This window comes from Mya arenaria, chromosome 5 (assembly GCF_026914265.1).
Source record: "Mya arenaria isolate MELC-2E11 chromosome 5, ASM2691426v1".
Classification (NCBI taxonomy): domain Eukaryota; kingdom Metazoa; phylum Mollusca; class Bivalvia; order Myida; family Myidae; genus Mya; species Mya arenaria.
The window spans coordinates 26,807,812-26,828,303 of NC_069126.1; the positions used below are offsets into that span (position 1 = coordinate 26,807,812).

The 20,492-nt window shown below is 34.5% G+C and overlaps 1 protein-coding gene across 1 annotated transcript; it reads right to left on the reverse strand.

Moving 5' to 3' along the window:
* Positions 1–1,117: 1,117 nt before the first annotated feature.
* On the reverse strand, positions 1,118–19,604 carry LOC128235394 (putative helicase mov-10-B.1). The gene is made up of 19 exons (XM_052950209.1): positions 19,537–19,604; positions 13,805–14,346; positions 13,278–13,531; positions 12,574–12,762; positions 12,263–12,365; positions 11,684–11,821; positions 9,718–9,877; positions 8,976–9,118; positions 8,243–8,626; positions 7,755–7,899; positions 6,688–6,864; positions 5,606–5,715; positions 4,772–4,980; positions 4,206–4,503; positions 3,734–3,845; positions 3,089–3,304; positions 2,750–2,838; positions 2,043–2,167; positions 1,118–1,406 (listed from the first exon to the last, which is right to left on the reverse strand). Exons 2-19 carry the CDS (start codon positions 14,305–14,307, stop codon positions 1,336–1,338), a joined length of 3,426 nt encoding a protein of 1,141 aa, XP_052806169.1. The 5' UTR covers positions 14,308–14,346; positions 19,537–19,604; the 3' UTR covers positions 1,118–1,335.
* Between the last annotated feature and the right edge of the window lie 888 nt (positions 19,605–20,492).

A 20,492-nucleotide genomic window follows, 5' to 3' on the forward strand; every position in this document is an offset into this window, starting at 1 on the left:
ATTATTTGTCACTAAAATTGTGTTAATTATCATATTTTAGGGGGTTATAAATATCGTTTCTGTTTTCCGTTTTTTTGCGTCAGTCGACGTATATTATTCATAACTATTCTATGAATAATTTGATTATTACCATAACAATACTATATACCAAGAACAATGGGTTGACCCTTGAGTAGAATACCGGCACAATTTTGCATGTAAGATTGAACTTGCTTTATAGAGCTTGATTTATAAATATGTATGGTTCCTGAATAATGAAAGACGTTTCTGGAAACATGGTTAGTCACAACATATGACGTTTATACAAATATAAACACACCTTTAAATGAAAGCCTACATCGGTGAATGTTTAAGTGTTTTTGCACTTTAAAAACACGTCTGTCATATTTCTACTTGAGTAAAAGGACATTACAAAAATACCCTATTAAAAATGATTTGTTTTGAACGTATTAGGGATTCACATATGCCAAATCCAATGCACTTTCATCATTTAATGATATCATGAACAAATAAACTTCTAATTTTATTTTATTTTTCAAATTCTCTATCGGATGATAGAAGTCGTTATCGAAAACTTTAAAATATAGACCGTTGAGCAAGAATGAAAATATCGAACTTGATAAAAAAAGAATGCAGTTTTATCTTTAACTGACATGAAACATGCACAAAAATATAAACTGTGTTTACAAATTCAATTCCATGAAATAATTGTATTTTAATAACACGTGTTAAAATCCAGGTGCCGTTCTGCCGCTATATAATGAACATGGTCAATTTATGTTTTAATATTATGAAGGAATGTGGTATTATAACATATTTCTGAATATCAATTTTACAAAAACAAAACAACAAAAATCTGATGATGACATACATATTAAAAAGAGATTTCTCTTTAAAAGTGCAGATAAGCATACGGTAAGAAGTGCGACTTCAGTACACTCTTTAACCGTACGATATTTTACCCTTCTGTAAAGAAACATTGCATGAGCATGTTTTTAATCATGCAGAGTAAAGGGATAATCTTCTATCTGCGGTTCTGCACCTATATATATATATATATATATATATATATATATATATATATATATATATATATATATATATATATATATATATATATATGAATGGAAGGTGGTATTATAACATTTTTCTGAATCTAATCATTTTAACAAAAACAAAACAACAAATATCTGCTAAAGAATGCGACACACATATTAAAAAGAGATTTCTCTCCAATAATAAATAAGGAAACATTGCATGCGCATGTAAATACTCATGCAGAGTAAAGGGATCTTCTTCTATCTGGAATATATCTCAACAATTGAGATATCACTTCTAATTCCTCGCAGGCCACTCGGGGTCTTCAGTCAGTGCCACATAGCTGGCCCCTATCTCGTCCATCTCACCTGAAACACGTATGTATATATACATATGAGGATTAATGTATACACTGGCAACACACAGGGATTGCAGCTTCGATCCAACACATCACCATAACAATATCAATCGGCTTCCAGGAGGTGACAATGCGATACCCTGTCGAGCGTTGTATAAACAGGATAGCTCCAATCAGAGTAACATTCTAACAGTGCAACCACCTTACAAGACTGATACTCTCACTGGGGCCGACGTACATAGATATTCCAGTGGAGTCGTTAAATAAAAACTAACATCCACTATACAATACAGCGTCTCGTGTGGGATTCTACGTTATTGTTCGAATAATCAAAGTTGTGTTATATCGGGTTACTTACCAAACAAATTGTACCATATCATTGCCAGACTTACGTGTGGACAGACATAATTGGTCAAACCATTTAACCCTATCATTACTTTTCACCTCGGTCTGTATATATTATTATTCTCGTCAGAATTGCTTCATCATAGAAGATTTAGACGATTTAAGCTCAGCTCACATCCACATCGCTCTTAACTACCTTACTACCTTTATAAAGGATCTGACTTCGATTAAACTGTATTTATCTAACGTTTCTATCAGTTCAAAGAGGTGCTTTAAATGATATTGATCATAAACTGTCAACCTTTGATCTCTTCTGCAGACTTTGAAGTCTCGGTTTTGACGTTCCCACCTTTACCACCTTTACTCTTGGCGAACTGACCCCGTGATCCACAAAACCCTCCGTTCCTATCGCAGAAGTCGATGAACCTACAATGAAAAAACATTATGATATAACTTAAATAGCATAACATTAATTCTCAAAAGTAAATGACAGCAGCGTTGCAAGAACATGGAAAGATTAATGCATCGTCTAACTAGTATGTAGTGAGAGTAAGCAATAACTTGTGAACACGGACAATTGTTTGTACTAACAATTATAAAATAAGCTTTTGTTTGACTACTAGTATAGTATAAACTTCGATTGAATTTCGCAAACCCATTGTGTTTGGTGTTTGACAAGAAAAATAGGCAATTATAAAAACAATTAAAAATCCTAAAATTTTACCATATGTCCTGAAAAGTATAAAAACAAATGTAGTTTTTGCAAAACGTCTCCGCATACTTCACTTAAAGCGTTGTTATTTATGCTGTGGTCTTTCGGAATCATTAAATGTATCTTTTGCCCAGAGGAAATACTAAAGCCGATGCCAGACGGGATTAACATTGTAGCATATTCGTTTCTTCAAATGAACAGTCTTAATTATTATTTTACTTAAAATGTTTAAGTGCTTAAGCGGTATCTATCCTTCATACTATATTTTGGCTTCAAATATAATAAGCTCTAAATACCTCTTCCAGTGGGAATCTTGCTCCAGTGTGATCGGGTTACCAACAACGATGAGCAACGCCCTTGCTCTGGTTATGGCAACATTAAATCGCTGTAAAAAGCATATGAAATTTCAAGGTTTTAAATGTTTCACATAAGAATATACTAATGCCCAATTGTTTGGTTTAGGTATTTTCTCAATTTGAATTTTAAAGCATACACCAATTTCATCCGATGTGTTATCGTATATATGTTGTTTTTTAAATGTCAATATGATATGCAACAATTAACATATTTCCGAATCAACAAGTGAATATACTTATTCAATATAAAAGCTACAATTAGTCATCATATATTGGTACCTTGGGATTCCTCAAGAATCCAAGGTTAAATTGAAGATCAATATCCCGATACGCCAAGCTCTTGTTGCTCCTGACAGTGGAGATAATGATGACCTTGAACTCTTGACCTTGAAACTCCTCCACTGACCCCACCGTTATATCCCCTTTCTTCACCGTTATATCCCCTTTCTTCACATTGTATTTCTTCAAGTGAATCATCTCTCGCAACTTTTGAACCTAAAATACAATCACAGTTTTTCGAAACATATTTTAAGATAATTATTATGCTTTTCAATCAATCATACAACCCAAGTTACTTATTATAATTATATGTTAACTCTTAATAAAGTTCCGACTACTTTCAAGTCATAATCACATGTTCACTATCGTTTCACTATGGTGCAACACACATATATAAAAATAAGAACATATTCTTGTGTATGACAGAAGACATTTTGCAGCCAACGGGTGAATATGCTTTTAACAATACCTAATTGACATGTAACATATCTCAGCTTGTTGTAATGGACTTTAATACCGCCATTTCTTTCTTAAAATCAAGTAAGGGTATGCTTGGCTATGAACAACAGCATGTTAAAACGTAAACAAGTGTTTGTTTCTGATAAACAATACCCATTCATCCCAAGGAAATGAACGTCCACTTACCTGTTTCCTATACGGAGAAATGATGCCAATGTCTGACTGTTTGATCTGTAGCCCCTTCTTCTTTTCCTTTAGTAGCTTGTTCAAGTATTTGTCCACTTGTGCGATCTCATCTCTTATAAAAGATCAGAAAACTGTGCCATTCTATTAATACAACAAAACAGTGTCATGCTTTTAATACAACAATGTTAAATACAAAAAGAAACCCAGTAGGCAAGAACCCAAATATAAACCCTGTTTGAAGCCATAAGGTAAGGTCCCAGATGACATTGAACTAGTGTCAAACACGTAAAATAATTCAATAAGTAATTCATAGTACTTCCAAATGACATTTAAATCGCTTATAATGTTGGATCGTGTTTGTTGCGTTATATAAATCATCATAACTGTTTTGTTTGAATTGCGTCAGTATGTTTATGGTAACAAGGATTAAGTAAACATGCACTTTTCTTCATGGTCGTTCAGGTTAATTTACCTATTGAAGAAAGAGGGACTGTCTTCTTCCCGTTCGTCTTTTCCAAACACTGAATGGAAAAGTATGGGGAACTTCTTGTTAGGCAGACCATCCCATCCAAGCATGGCATTGCGAATCATCTCATCCCCGCATGCTATCAGCTCATTGTCATAAAACAGTTGCCGGGGAATGCTTATTATGTCGTCATGGGACCGGTAGTTACGGACGAGTTTGGTAATGTAACGAACATTATAAGCCTTGTCGTCTCTGCGTTTGTATTGCTCAAAGTCTCTCATCAGTCGCTCCATTATGGACAAGTCTGTCAGAACAAACCATAAACAAAGTAACTCTTCGGTAAATGCCATTTAAGTAGATCCCTTTAACTTAATAAGACAAATTTATTATTAAACAATGTCTTAAGCTTAAACCTTTCAGGTATGACGTATACATGTACATTGCTGAATGCATAGCATGTATTGCATTGAACATGAGTTTTGAAGTGGAAAATGTCCATACCTTGTTGTTGTTTACAATAATAATAAATTTTGTAATACAAAACCATGTTTAGGCAAGGTGAGTAAACGTACCAAGTCCATACTCGAGGGAGAAACGAGACCTAAGGACAGGCCCCAGTTGTTTGGGGTCTCCAGAAATGACCAGCTGGGGACATGTGTCCTTTTTTGTGGCGTCCATGAGTCCGGTTATAGGAACTATACACTCGGGTTCTATGGCATGTGCGCCCTCGTCTATGAAGATATGTGTGAAGAAATTCTTCTCAAAAGATGCTGACACCAGTCTGAAGTCGTGTCGATAATACAAATATGAATAAGTTAAGCATCGGTGTTGTAGAATAGTTTTGAAAATACATGTATGCTAAAAAGTAAAAAGTAATGATTTGATATTGGCCCCAATTTTTGTCCACGGAAAGAGAAACTGGCCTAAGAGTAAACATTGAGAGCCAATACCATTTATTAAATACCGGGTAAATAAATCACATTCGTTCCATATTTATATCTCCTGACATACCCTGAATAATCCCTGCTTTGCAAGTTATTCATAATACTCTTTTACGCCTGTCTAAGCAGTAGTAGTTGCCGTAATATCAATAAAACGTATATAGGCCTGTTTGGAATCCATTCAATGACTTTTTTGTGCAGATATACATTACCAAGTTACTAAAATCATTGACCAGGTTTCATTGATATTTTACCATTACATCTAGCCATCGTGAACCAAACGGATATCTTTACTTCTGGGAAAACAGCATTACGAATTAAATAATATATGTGTTGTTCAGGTACATGTACAGGTTCTCCGTGCTATTTTTCGTTTTACCTCCCTAAATTGAAAGCAAAATGTTTCAGAAAAACGCACGTATGCCATTGATTTACTGTCGCTATAAACTCTTTCTAAATAAATACCTGCCGCTGGTACTTAGAGTGACAATAAGAATTCTGTATTTTTCCAGCTCAGGCCTTGACGGATAGAAGAATTCTCCCTCCGTGTCGTCAAAGTTGTACATCTTCGAGTCCTGTTAATAAAGAAATGTTTTATAATCTATTTATTAATATTTCATTATAGATAACAATTCACCCAAAAAAAAGTTTCTGTTGAAATCATGCAAAGCTCTATCTCTTACTACAACTTAACATTTCCGAATTTTCATGTGTTAATAATTGGACATTTATGTCAGTTTTAAAGCCACTGTGACCTTATCCTACCGGCCCAAAAAGGGATATGAGTCCACAGGGACAGAAATAAACTAAGACAAAGCGACGTTACAAATTTGGCATCGATTTCCCAACTCTGAACTCTTTCTATCCACCTGCGATGTGCTTGTACGAATAACAAATTGTATTGAAATTTTTCGCCACTTCGCCGTTTTAACTCAGCCATGATGTCAAGAACGGCCTTATCTAGTCTAGATATTTCCTGATTGTCCAATGTATTCCTAATGTTCAGACCGACCAATCAGGGCGTGACGTCGCGGCGAAACTGTCAGAATAAGCCAGTTTCATTTTCATGCGTGACTTATTGGATGTCGGTCTTGACACCGTGGACGCCGACTGCCTTGGAATAAAACGTTTTGAGTTTTCGGACATATAGGCCCGTTTGGTATCATTTGAATGACTTTGTCGTGTAGATGGATACCTAACCTGTGTGTGAATGTGTCATATTGGATATCACTCAAGTTTATATATGTGATATTTTTCGAAAAAGAGGTGTAAATAGCCGATGTGTCCCTTTACTCTCACTCTCTTTCTTCTATCTCTCTCTCTCTCTATATATATATATATACATATAGCTAGGAAAACATAGAAATAGTTTGCTTTCGTCCCCCGTGAATGGGTCATGGAACAATGTTCATACTGCAGACCGGCCGGTAAACAGAACAATATGATGAAAGCTACATCCAGTTGTGTTAGAAACGTTTTCGGACGTTCTTAACGGAATGTTGATCATTCTTGACTTGACAGTTTCGCTTTAACATACTGTTAATCACCTTGATGGCACTAGGTATGCTGGCGAACGGTCTGTACACGGCGCACAGTCTATAAATGTCCTTTAACTGCACCGTGCCTGATAAGCTCTTGCTGATCAGTTTCAACATGACAATGTCGGCGGCAGTGTTCTCCGGGCAGCAGACAAGAATCCTTGACGTTTGAGACGAGTGGTAGATCTGAAATTTCATTGTTCGGTTATTTATTTGTTAAAAGTCTACATACATGCCAAAGTTGATATGTTTTAGTTAAAGCTAAAAATGAAAATGGATTAACTTCATAAATGCATAAGCCAGGTGCTACTGATTTAGAGACCAGTTGGATCTTTTGTGAGAATGTACAAATGTTGACTCATGAATGAGATCAATGACGTTCTCAGACAATGAATTTTTTTTGTCACATTGTTCACGCAATAAAGAGGCTGTAAATCTGGTGAAATCACTCTGAGTTGGATTGACGTTTTTTTTTTTATCTTTTTTAGTCCGACATTGTACGTCAATGGTTAAAGCATTCCAATATTATGTTTCGGAACTGGTCTGGTTACAATGTATTGACTTGACAATGAACTATGATAAACTATGGCAAAGTCCGTTGATCGTTCGAAAGGTTAATGCCATTTCCATAGTATAAATAACAGGGTTAATATCGAATCATTGTTTCATGACAATTTCGTAAAATAACTGATTTGTTTCATAAAGAGTATAGAAACCTTTAACATTTGAATCATTTCAAAAAGTATTTTTAGACATCAAAAAGTCTGCTAAAATTTGAGAAAGATAAACATGGCATTGGCTATTGCTGGTAAGCCCGTCAAAGTGCTCCAATTATTTCTTGGATCAATCCAATACATGATCGAGATACTTTGCCCATTAATATGTTTACAATGTTTGAGGACAAAAGCAAGTATCGCGGCAATTAAGAATACACGTGAATGTCATGAATGTCAGTGATACATCTTTGCGAATGGCAAATTGCCCAAACCTTCGGAACCTTCAAGCAATTACAAGTATAAAACAATTCATTAAAGGATGAATCATTTCAAGGTTGTAACGATATTGTACGAACTTACTTGTCGTATGGCCTCAGTGACTGTCACTGTTTTGCCAGTCCCCGGTGGACCAAATATCATATATGGCGCTGGTCGACTGGTTCCTTTCACAATATTGCTCACTGCTACCTTCTGCTCTTCGTTCAATTTCTTATCGTACCAAGGTCTGAATATACGGATCAATAGGACATAAGTAAACATTTTAAACTTTATTTCCAAATGAATTTTATTTGTGGAGGTGAAAACACAAAAATACATTGCTTTGGATTGGTGTCATTGATCTACATTGTACCTTCAACGATATTTTCGAAGAAAAAGAGTAAAGGCCGTATCATGTCGCGACACGGGTTTAGGCCAACAGTGAAGAACTAGAAAATAAACTGTTTACCATATAAACAATGAATATATCTGTTCAAACGTGGGTGTTATTTTTGAACTTTCGTTTTTATGTTCAAATAATGGACTTTGCTTGAGCAACAATATTGATAATAAACAAGCTATTCTCTCACTTGAGTTGAATATGTTCTCTTCCTGGTTTAGGTACTTGCGGTACTGGTGCCGAAATAGTATGCCTTCGAGCTTCTGGTGATATGGTGAATTCTGGATTCGTCTTGCCATGTAGTACGGGTTTGTCAATAAAAATAGTTGGATGATGTGTCGGCAATGAATCTGTGCTAATGCTTTCATTGGAATGGCAGCACGTGGGTTCGCGTTCCTCAACTGTTTCAGTGACCTCGGTACCGAATTCGACCTGTTCCGATGTTGCCGAGGGAAATAGGACATCCCATACCGATGGTCCCATACTCGCTGCTCTGTGTTGTAACCACAAGTTCGTCCGAGAGAAATTAAACCTCACATCAAACCGTGTCTTGTCTACCCACCGCTTAATAAGTCTAAAATAAATGTTGTAATCTTGATTGTTAAGTAATCTCAAATAAGTCATTAATGGGCTCTTAACATTTGTACCATCTTATTTGCATTCAGAGGAACGATACTCTTGGAATCTTGTCAACTTGACAATCAACTTGCAAAAAATAGTATAACGGAGTTATATAACAAAATGAACAAATGTGTCAGCAAATGATATTAAAAAAGGTTTGTATTTTTTATTTTTTTTATTATCAAATGTTAGTAAAGGATCATTTGTTACAATTTCATTACTCTTTGAACTAACATTTAACTCTAGTGATTGTGGTTAAAAAGTCTTTAACGGGAAATCTTAAACACACTATTGAAGCTTACCTTCTATTAACACCTAGGTGAACCGTAGTTTCTTCAACCTTGTGTACGATGCCAGTATAGCAGACAGTTAACTCTCCATGGATGAAAATATCGATCGCATCGCAATTCATCACTGACGGCCTTCGTTCCGCTAAACCAGGGACCTAAAATTTGCAACAAAACAGTATAAATCTGTAATATTTTTCATCTTTAAGTGTTACAAGAATTTTCAATTCATGACGTCATGTCCTGTATTGGATACAACCTGATTAAGGTCAAAATAACCGAAACGTTATTAGTATACCTGTTTTAATGTTATATGTTGGACTTACAATACTTAATATACACTAAACTAGTAAACCAGTATAAGAAGATTTCATTTGATCACGATATACATTACGTCTCCTTAGACTATTATATATATACGTTTACATTTGATGGCAAGACGCTAGCAACACCAGTTACATGAAACCCTGCTTTCATCACTATAAACGGTATTTTTGGAATTGGTTGGCGGGGTTGAAAAGTATTGTCCACAAAAAATGGAAAACAACTACTGTCGTTTATAAAAGGAAAACAAACTAGTTAAGCTCTTTGGTTCGGTCAAGGTTAGCCAAAATAGCTATCGATTGGTAAAATGTATCCAAATGTTAGTATTATCAAACCAAATAATTCAAACGTGCAAGCTATGCTAAAGATAACCTGTAGACAAGTTGTCAATATCTTATACAATTTGCTGCTGAGCTTGTTATATTAATCCAACCTCGAGGATCAGCAACTGTGTTTTCATGTCTAATTTCATCTCGACCCCAACCAGGTCATAATTCTTGATGTCAATCTCCATCTGTATCTCCTCGACCCACAGCAGTATCTTCATTCTCTCCGTGTAGGTTTTAATAGACAAACTGCAGTCCAGCATAGACCTGACAAAGTGTGTAGTGTTATATAAACTAACTCATTTTCACATCAAATATTTACATGGATGATTTGATGACTGCAAATTTGGTTTTTACCAGTTTGGTATTTTACAAGATGAAGTTCTGTGTATTATGATTTTCTATCTCTGGCTACACTACGATATATTCATTGATCGGTGTGCTACTCTGCATGGTTTGTAAAAAGGACTTTAACCTCGTTTGATCAATCCTAGTGTGTCATTAAAAAACAGGAACAGGAAACCGCATGTGCTTAAATACTGTCATTTGGTCTACATTACAGCAGGGCATTAAGACACGTAATACAAGTGACCTCTTCCTAAAACTATATTGTTAGCTTGACTGTATAGTGGATGATATGGTAATATTCATTTAAAATATAAGATAACAAGAGGCACATCAGTGCCTGTGCTCCACTGGCCAAAAGGTTCAAGCAAAGACCACCTAACGAACATTTTCGTCAAGTTTCATAGAAATACAATCATCAATTTTTGAGTAGAAGTTATTTAAAAAAAATTTTTACTTTAATAGCTCTGGCTGCCATGTTGTGCAGTGGACCGAAATGATTTGGGCAATTTGAGTAAAGGAGCACCAAACAAACATTTCTGTCAAGTTTTATCGAAAAAAGGTCATCGGTTTCGACGACAAGTCGTATAAAGTTTTTTTTTATTTTTTAACTCTCGCAGCCATGTTGTGCAGCGGACCGGAACCATTTGGGGAATTTTGGTTAAAGGGCATCACGATGAACATTTATGTAAAGTTTCATTAAAATCTGATAATCGGTTTCTGAGAAGATGTAGTTTAACGTTTTTTTCTATTCTTAGCTCTGGTGCCCATGTTGAGCAGCAGACCAGAACTGTTTGGGCTATTTTGGTTAAGGACTACCCAAGTAACATTTCTGTCAAGTTTCATTGCAATACGATCATCGGTTTCTGAGGAGAAGTCGTTTAAAGGTTTTTCTATTTTTACCTCTGGGTGCCATCTTGTGCAGTGGACCGAAACCATTGAAGCAAATTCGATAAAGGACCATCCAAGGAACATTTCTGTTAAGTTTCATCAAAATCTGATCATCGGTTTCTGAAAAGATGTTCTTTAAAGGTTTTTCTATTTTTTTGCCCTGGCAGCCATGTTGTGCAGCGGACCGGAACCATTTGAGCAATTTTGGTTAAGGACTACCCAAGGAACAATTCTGTCGAGTTTCATCAAAATCTGCCTATCCGTTTCAGAGGAGATGTCGTTTAAAGATTTTGCTGTTTTTAGCTGTGGCGGCCATATTGTGCAATGGACCAGAACCATTTGAGCAATTTTAATAAAGGACCACCCAAGGAACATTACTGTCAAGTTTCATCAAAATCTACCGAACCGTTTCAGAGGAGATGTCGTTTAAAGATTTTGCTATTTTTAGCTCTGGCGGCCATATTGTGCAATGGACCGGAACCATTTGAGCAATTTTGGTAAAGGACCACCAAAGGAACATTCCTGTGAAGTTTTGTCAAAATCCGCTTATCAGTTTCAGAGGAGATGTCGTTTAAAGTAAAAGTTTACGCACGCACGCACGCACGCGCGCACGAACTCACGACGGACAATCTGTGACGACATAAACTCCATGGCCTTCGGCCAGTGGAGCTAAAAACAATTACGACAATGTATAAGTTTGACTAAAAGTGGGTATTTATTTCTGCAACTTGTGAGCAAAGAGGTAAATAATTGCAAAATACGAGCATGTATAATCATTCTGCATTCAGAATGTGCCTGAGTGATCAATCCAGCATCATAACACACATTCATTGATACCTTAGCTCGCTACGTTGTGTCGTTTCCACTTGTCTACTTTGAGCGGCTCCCCCTTCCTTCTGCACGTATCTTCTGATTTTATTGGGTATACGGGCTGGAGGCAACTTGGTTCCAGAGGTCAATGCGTTCTTCTTTAACCTGAATTTGAAAACGTATTTTAGGCTATGGTTTGAATATGAGTACTAAATATGATGTATTTTTGTATTATCGCTTTTGGTATCGTCATCTTTCTCGTAAATTATAGTTTGTGTTTTAAACAGAATCAAAATAATTGGTGCAGTCTCACATCATCTTAGTCTTGCTGCTTTTCTAAGAAACAAAAATGTTCTTTGATCGAGAACGCCTTCTTGTCCGTTTTAGTTACAGCAAAACTTCTTTATTGACTTGCTCCTTTCCTTTTTCTATTAAGAGGTCAAAGTTCAAGAAACGTAGCAAATATCTTTAAAATCAGGAGCAAGTCCCACTAGTGGCGTTCTCGTTCCAGGAAGAGGTCTGCTTCTAAGAAAACTCAGCAAGTATTACACGAACGTTTCTACTTTACTAAATACATGTATATACACTGCCATACATGTTACTCACACTTTGATCTTTTCCCCAGGGATCCATTCCTTAATATTCTTGTCAGGGATTCGTTTCGGATACGCGAACGGTGCGCGTGGTTTCAGCTCCTCATGTAAATCACCTGACAAACAGGTAAGTACATTATACATCACATTAAAAAGCAGTATATCTCTTCAGGATAGTAAAATATATAAAATCCTATCTTTTCACAACATTTTTTTTTACAGTTTTGGTATAATAGTTGATTGTATCATATTGGTGTATGTATCTATTATAAATGCTTGGCTAAAACTTTAAATGTTGATAATACCAATGCGGATAAACTTTACCTAAAACATGCAGCGAGAGAAGTCGAAGCACAAAGTCCTGTTTCCAGCCATCCTCCTCTATAGGCTTTCCGGCACTTGTTTTCTTTTTAAAGTACAGAGCCAAAGGGACAAAATGTTCGCCATAATCGCTTGGAGCACTGCAGTTGATGGCCATCTCGTACATATGTCGATTGTGTCTAGATACAGCACCTATCGTATCGTTCACGCATAAGATGTTGTTAAGTTAATACTTACTTCATCCCTAATGCCAGTTCTGATATAATACACAAGTGTTTCAGAGCAATTGTATAATTCCAATCATAAAGGAAAGGTGATGAACGAAAAAAAGTGTTGTTTAGGACATTGTTCAATAACTAGCGTGCGCATAAGTAAAGAGCATTGAAATTCATCCACACAATAGTTATAGCATTGTTAATCTCAGCCTTTCAATTACCACTCCGATATGGGAGTAAGTGTATAGACGAAAATATAGAAAAAACTCTCCAACATGGAGTAATGTTTAGTTAGTGCAGTCTTTTTCCTCAATGCAAACTAACGTTACATTCAATTATAAGTGCAAAATGAATTACTGATGAATTTGAGATAAGGCATTTTATTTATATTAAATGTAAAGTGAAATATGAAACCACCCTGCAAACATTATGGGACTCACATTCTATCTCAATTTGTTTTTAGGAAAAGTGAAAAACGATTTTAAACTATACCTTTTGGATAGATATTGCAGTTTCTATACACAGGTCCGCCCTTCCTAAGATCCCGCAGTTCAAACATTCCTGTGTCCCAAAGCAATAAATGCCTGGTGAACACAATGACAGAACCATCGGTACATATGTTTTCCATGGTTATTGTCATGGACAAACGCTCACCAGGTCGACACTGCACCTGCATTTTCCCGCCATCGACTACAGTCGGATTTGAGTACAGAACAACTCCTTTCGGAATGTTGAAAAGTTCATCGCTGAAACAATTTTAAAGCAATTGATAATACACATAATCATAGACATGTTTTTATTTAACGAAAATAACATTATGGTGCCAATGATAAATCTGGCATATAACCCCCTTGTGAAAGATCTATTTACAAATCAGATTGGTGAAATAGTTAAGAAGATCTCTAAGCAAACATTTATCATGACACTATCAGGTATCATTTTAAAACTTATCTGGATCAAGACAGTCTAAATAATTAAACAATTCAATCTACAATATAAGAAGAATATATTTGCGTTACCTCTTGTTAAATATAGCGGCTTGAAGTTTGTGAATCCTGTGTCTGTTCCCCATTGTGTGCTGTTCAAAATTGATTTCTGTTTGGCAGTCAATGCCACAATTCTGACAAAAATAAGGGTTTTCTGTCGACTGTGTCCTCCATTTCTGTAGTATCTTCACATATTCATCGGAGGTTCTTAGCTTCTCATACACTACCTGTATATCCTTAGCAAAGGAGAAGTAGTCACCAAGTTCGTGAACAAGCTTGACATCTTTTAAATACTTTATAACATGGCGAAAAGCCACTCGTTCGTTTCCTTTTTGAACAAACTTGTAGTCATACATAGTCCGCATTTCATCCCTTTTGTACATATCTGTATGGTATGTCTTATCTTCATGTTCAGTTTCATGTTTGTCAGCCTCGTCTTTGTTATCTGCATTATTTTTATTTTCTTCATTTTTCAAGAACTTTACAAAAGCTTCAGATTCCCTCTGTATGTTCCTGTAAGAGGGTTTTCGACTCATGGCAGTTGTCACGTCATGTAGAGGACTATTTGAATTATTCTGAAACAAAACATGCTATTCATTTGTGGAAAAGATAAATCAGATAAAGTGTTAAAACACTACGAGAGCCATTATAAATAGGTCATTACATTAAATTGTATTATTATTGCTTTGTTGGTCTAATGTACTTAAGTGCTCAAACGTATCTTTGCAAGCTTCTTATTTGTCATTACAAGTTAAGGGCTTTACACGAATAAGTGGAGAAGTCCTAAAATTAAAGTGCTTTAGAAATAAAAAGTAAATGTTTAAAAATACATCACTTTCCAACATGTTCGGTGTATTGCGAATATGAAAAAAATACGCATTTAAAATGCACTCTTACTCCCAAATAAGATTTACCAAATTTAATACAAATGTTTTAATATACCAAAAAGGTATTAATAAATGTCGAAAACAATGGTTCTTGTTAAGCATACCGTCTTGAATTTAAAAGAAAGGCGCAGAAAACACGATATTTAAACCGGCTTATGAGACGGTAGTAGATCACAGTTAATCTTTTAGCATTCACCAATCATTTAATATTTGTGTGTATTCAGCTATTAAATTCACTGTTACAATATTGTTATTAGTAGTTAAAAATGACATAAATGCATTATTTAGTAAGTAGTTAAAGGTTCATCATTCAAATTTGATGGGTTTTTTTATACATGTTTATGTTTTGATTTTGAATAAGTGTGTCACTTTAATATATGATCACATAGTTGAGTTTTGTAAACCCCTCGTGTTGTCATTTCAAGGTACTGCGCAAGCAAATATTCGCTCAGTTCACATTTCAAAACAGATGTAACTGTTTCAATTTTACGTCTTGTTTTGATTTAAGCCTCTGTCATAAAAAAGTTGTTACTTAGTCGCTACTGTCCACCTTACTTGTTCAGTAGATATTGTAATTAAACAGCATAAAAAATGCTCTACCCATCTCGTATAAATATCTAAATTGTACAGTTTCTTTTCTTTTCAAATATACCCACTCTTACTCGTATAAGTTTAAAAGTCGCTTGGCTTTTGGGCTTTGCGGAGTCCTGTGAGACAAAGCAAACTTTCAAGTAAGGGCAGTTCCAATTATAATAGAAGCAAGGAAACAGTCACTGTTACTATCGAAGTTATCTACTGAAAATCGTCTGGACCTTTTTTGGCACTGAAGGACTTTGTCTAGAGATAAAGCAGGCGACCTGGTGAGGGAATTTTCTACCATTATACAGGCAAAGGAGCAGTTACTGTAACTGTTGAAGTTCTACACCTCTTCTAGTCTACACCTCTTGTTGACGCCGAAGGATTTTAGGCTTGAGCTGTTATTGACCAGATAATTCAACTGTCCATGTGGAGTTGAAAATCATACTCGACAATACCAGATTTCAATACAAATCAGTTTGTGAAACAAACCTTGAATAATGTTTTGTAAACAAATTATTTTTATGGTTATTCAGAAATTAGAATGTGTAACAAGTTGGATATATTAACAGTTAGTAAAACTTTAAAATACGGATATGGGTAGGGAAAACTCGAAAACTACTGGCAGTTCTGAATGTGAACTCATTTGAACTATATTGCATAATAATTATATAAATAACGAAGAACAACCTATTACAGGGGAAGGAACCCAGCTATACAATTCATTATTAATTCAATGCAGTTTTCTTCCTTTTGAAATATAAGTTAGCTAAATTAACTACATTTACCCAGTAGAATTGTTGGTTGGATAAAAGAACATACATCATATACATTACCAATCAATTAATACCTGAGTTTGTAAAACATACCTCGAATAAGGTTTGGTTAAGAAATTATTTTCATATTTATTCAGATGTAAGAAAGTGTAAAAATTTGGATATATTAACAGTTAACAATATTTAAAAAAGTTCTGACTGTGAACTACTTGGATCTATATTGCATAATAATTTAAAGCTTTGTAACATAACACAATGATCTGGTCATTGACAATGTTTCTGCCAAACTACGGAAGTTCGAAAAAACACACACTAGGAATCAGCAAAATGATAAACCGTTGCTTTTAATGCTAAAAAAGATAAACTTAGTGTATTGCGGCTTCTTAATGATACATTTTTAACTAAGAAATATATTGAAATTAATGGGTTAAATTCTCTTCCTTAGGCCCAGTCAAATAAGGGATCTTGATCGTACCATCAAATACTTTAACTCTTTCGGAACACCACTCTCGGCAATATATTATTTCATCATTTACTCTACTTTATTTTTAACTGTAATATTTGGCTATCATTTACCTCATACAATTATATAACACAATATACGAATAAGATCTTTATTGTAGAACCAACTTTTGTATTGTGGAAATTTCTTTATCACTTTAAACAAACTGCTTTGATTATAGTTACATGTGTTAACCATACGGCAGAACGTCTTAAGGGCCAACAGCGATGCAAAAGTCGGTTGAAGGACCAAAATTTAAAATGTTTAAAAAAATCAATGTCTATTTAGTTTTGAGATTCAATATTTAACAAGCATGATTCATATATCCGTTGCAACATGAAAAGCTGTAAAAAGGAGTCAAGCATTTTTACGAAAGAATATTTTATCAGATTTCCAATCAAAAAGCATTTACGTTTTCCCGGAATTGTCTTAATACCAAAATAATATGTTTATAATTCAAATTTATCGGAACTGCCTCATCAACAATGTCTTGGGGCTTTGTGTTGATTGCAGCTACATTAACAAAGGTGTATGCATTTTTGTAACCCGGAAATAAATTTCATCCACTTTTTTATATTATTTTTCTAAATAACTTTCTTATTTGACAAGATATTATCAAGTACTCTCAAGATATTGTTGAATAGGTAGTCTGAGGCATTTTGACATAAAAAACAAAGTAATAATGTCGACAGACCTTTCCGAAATAATGTGAGTACTTTTTGATCCAAAATCTGTTTAAATCGTCTTTTGTAAAAGTTTGCTTAACTCCTTACTACCTTAAAACATGTCACCAAGAATGTATGTTTCACTCCCAAAAAGATCGTTCCTCAAGACAAAATAAAACATGATCTTTTTTAACGTTCTAGTTTTTGACCTTCCCACCTACTTTTACATTGTGGCCGGCCCTTAATTGAACAGAATAAACTTCGTCTGCAGCTATTTTCTCCCCGAAAAGGCCATCAAAGCATAACTCTTGTTTAATTTCATTGTTTCATCTATTGGCATTTTGGTTCGACCAGCCAAATATCTAATCTGTCCACATGGTTGCCAAATAAACGTGCGGAATCGCCAACATGATGACGTTTATTTGATCTATAAATTGAACGTGATAAGACTTATCGATCAGACTAATTTTACCACTAAAAATGTATGATACAGCTTTAATGACTCATTGTTCCATTATTTATTGTGAGGCTACGCATAAGGTGCACAATTACTTCCAAATAGATTTAACAAATTTAATACAATATGAAATATATATAAAAGGATAAACAAATGTCGAAAACAATTATGCTTATGAAGGATACCGAGTTTAATTTTAAAGAAATGTGCAGAAAACACGGTATTGCAACCTTATAAAACCATATCATATCGCAGTAAATATTTTTGCATTCACCAATCATTTAATATTTTTGCGATTTTCAGCTATTTAATACACGTTATATAGTAATTTATATTTTCCATAAATGCATTATTTAGTAAGTAGTTGAGAGTGTACCACTCAAAATTGATATTTGTTTTACATGAGTATGAATTGATTTTGAATAAGAGTGTTACTTTACAAATACAAGTATACAAAACTTCGCACCTCATTGAAGCCTTGAATACTCGTATCTTAGTTTATTTGAAACTGAAAATCAAACGTGATGAGTCTTATCGTTCAGTCTAATTTAACAAGCTAAGGTGATAAAGCTTTTATGAATCTTTTTATCATTATGCATTAATGCGGCTTCATGCGTCACGCGGGGATATGCTCATATCACAAAGCTTCACATTTCAATGTACAAAAATAACAATGCCCATTGTTAAACCATTTACCCGTCTAAATCACAAAGATGAGTTAGTTTCCTGTTATATAGTAGAGGAAACTTGGGTTATTAGCTTCAAACAAGTAGATCAAAATGTAAGTTTGGACATAAAATTTGGACAAACAATAAAACACCCTATTACAATACTAGTGATGACCAGATTGATGAGAATAGATGATCTTTTAAAGAACTTAAGCTCAGCATTTTTATTGTATAAAGGGTCACCTTCATACAATATTTACTTATTAAGGATCTTTTAATATAAGCTACTTGACATGTACAGGTTTACGTAGTTATCAGATCCAGTGGTGTATTGTGTAAAATAATGAATGAATGACACTGTTTATCTAAGGCCAGACTTAAAACACTATTTGTTAACAGGTTTATTGAGTGTAGGTCGTTTACGGAAGTAATTGTGATTTAGTTTTTAGGGTCAGACTCACAAAGAGAACACATACTGATATATTTACTACAAACTGCGACTAGAATGCTGTTGAAGCAAATAGTTTTGTAACAAGCCGTGTCCCAAAAAAATATCGTCACATATTTAAAACGCAATACAATCATTTCAGTCGGTCGGGGAAACATTTAATATTTAATTCTAGACCTCCTAGGACTCCCCGCATTCTTACCCATAGAATGTTCGATAAAGCAAACCAGGCCCATCGATTTGTACCACAATACCCGTTTATACGATGTATTATAAAACAGTGACTCGACTTAAATATATATATATATATGACGATTGATTTCAATGCCAAACAGAATCATATTTCACTAAGCCACCAAACTTGCTGACAGTGTATTTTATACACCAAAGCATAGTTTATCATGATTTCTGCACCTTTTAAAAACATTCTTTAAAAGTATATAAACTCTTAAATCGGAGAACATAACACAATCTATACCAAAAACAACAAATCTAATGAGCTTATCTTGATGTTATGAGGGATTTTAGGTCCCGTTAGATAGTTCGAGAAAAAGGAGCCAAGTCATACTTGCCCTAGAGACGGTAACTTTTGTTATTTTATAAAAAAAAAATACAATACTTCTTCATCTGGCTTTAATAAGGACACTGCTGAACTAATGTTGTCTTAAATATGTATGTATTTGTCCGTATTTTTTGTTTGTTATCAATATGAACATAAATAAACATAACCTTAACTCACGTATGATTTGAAAACACACAAAAACTAAATTTAAAAATACGACTCACCTGGGTTCTTCACTATTGCCGTTTGAAATGTAATCGATAAAACAAGTATACGTGGCATTTATCTGCACAATTTGAAACCGAAAGTAAGCAGTTTTTAAAAAACGGTATTGATTACGTATAGTAGAGTTTATATAAACCACGATATGCAGAAATGTGTCCTTTAGTAGAGTTTAAAATGATCGGCTGTGACATTATATAATCAGATAAACACGTAACTAAAATTCTTTATGAATTACTGACATGTACCGACGTCATTTAATATACATAACACTACTTGAATTGCAAATTACTCTCAGTTATGCAGAACTATGTTTGCTGTTTCAATTAATCTATTTCTAAAAACAATCAGTGATTGACTTATCATACTGAAGTTAATACATATGTTTATAAAATATGTTCATGGTCTGACAAAAAAAATGTCATTAATACGGCCAAATATAGAAGGAGTTGCGAATGTTTGTAAGTTCAACGTAAAATTTTGTTATATTTGACAGAGCCACTGTAACATTCAACCAAGCCGGGTGGGACATTAAAAATCTTCTCTAGACCCACTAGGGCTAGACATTACAAAACATTGCCAAAATGGGGATCCGACGTTTTACATATAAATATATAGGGAAAACTCTTAATATATACTTTCTTATGTAAAACATATTTTAAGGTCTTTTTATTTAGTTTGTTCAAGCATGGCCATGTAGTTAAGTTTGAGTTGTTCAAATCATGGCTCCTGGGTCTGGGTAGGGTCTCATTAAGGGTTAAGGGAAAACGAAGTAAATTATCTAGGATGTAGGAAATTACCACAAGCTCGGAACTACGCAAGCTTCAGACTAAGTAAAACGACGTTACAATGGCTAAGAACAAATAACATTCAGAAACTTGAGAAAAAAATGCTTCCGGACGCTCGGCAATGACTATAAACCTTAAAATAAACATAAACTTAACTTATAATTAAAACA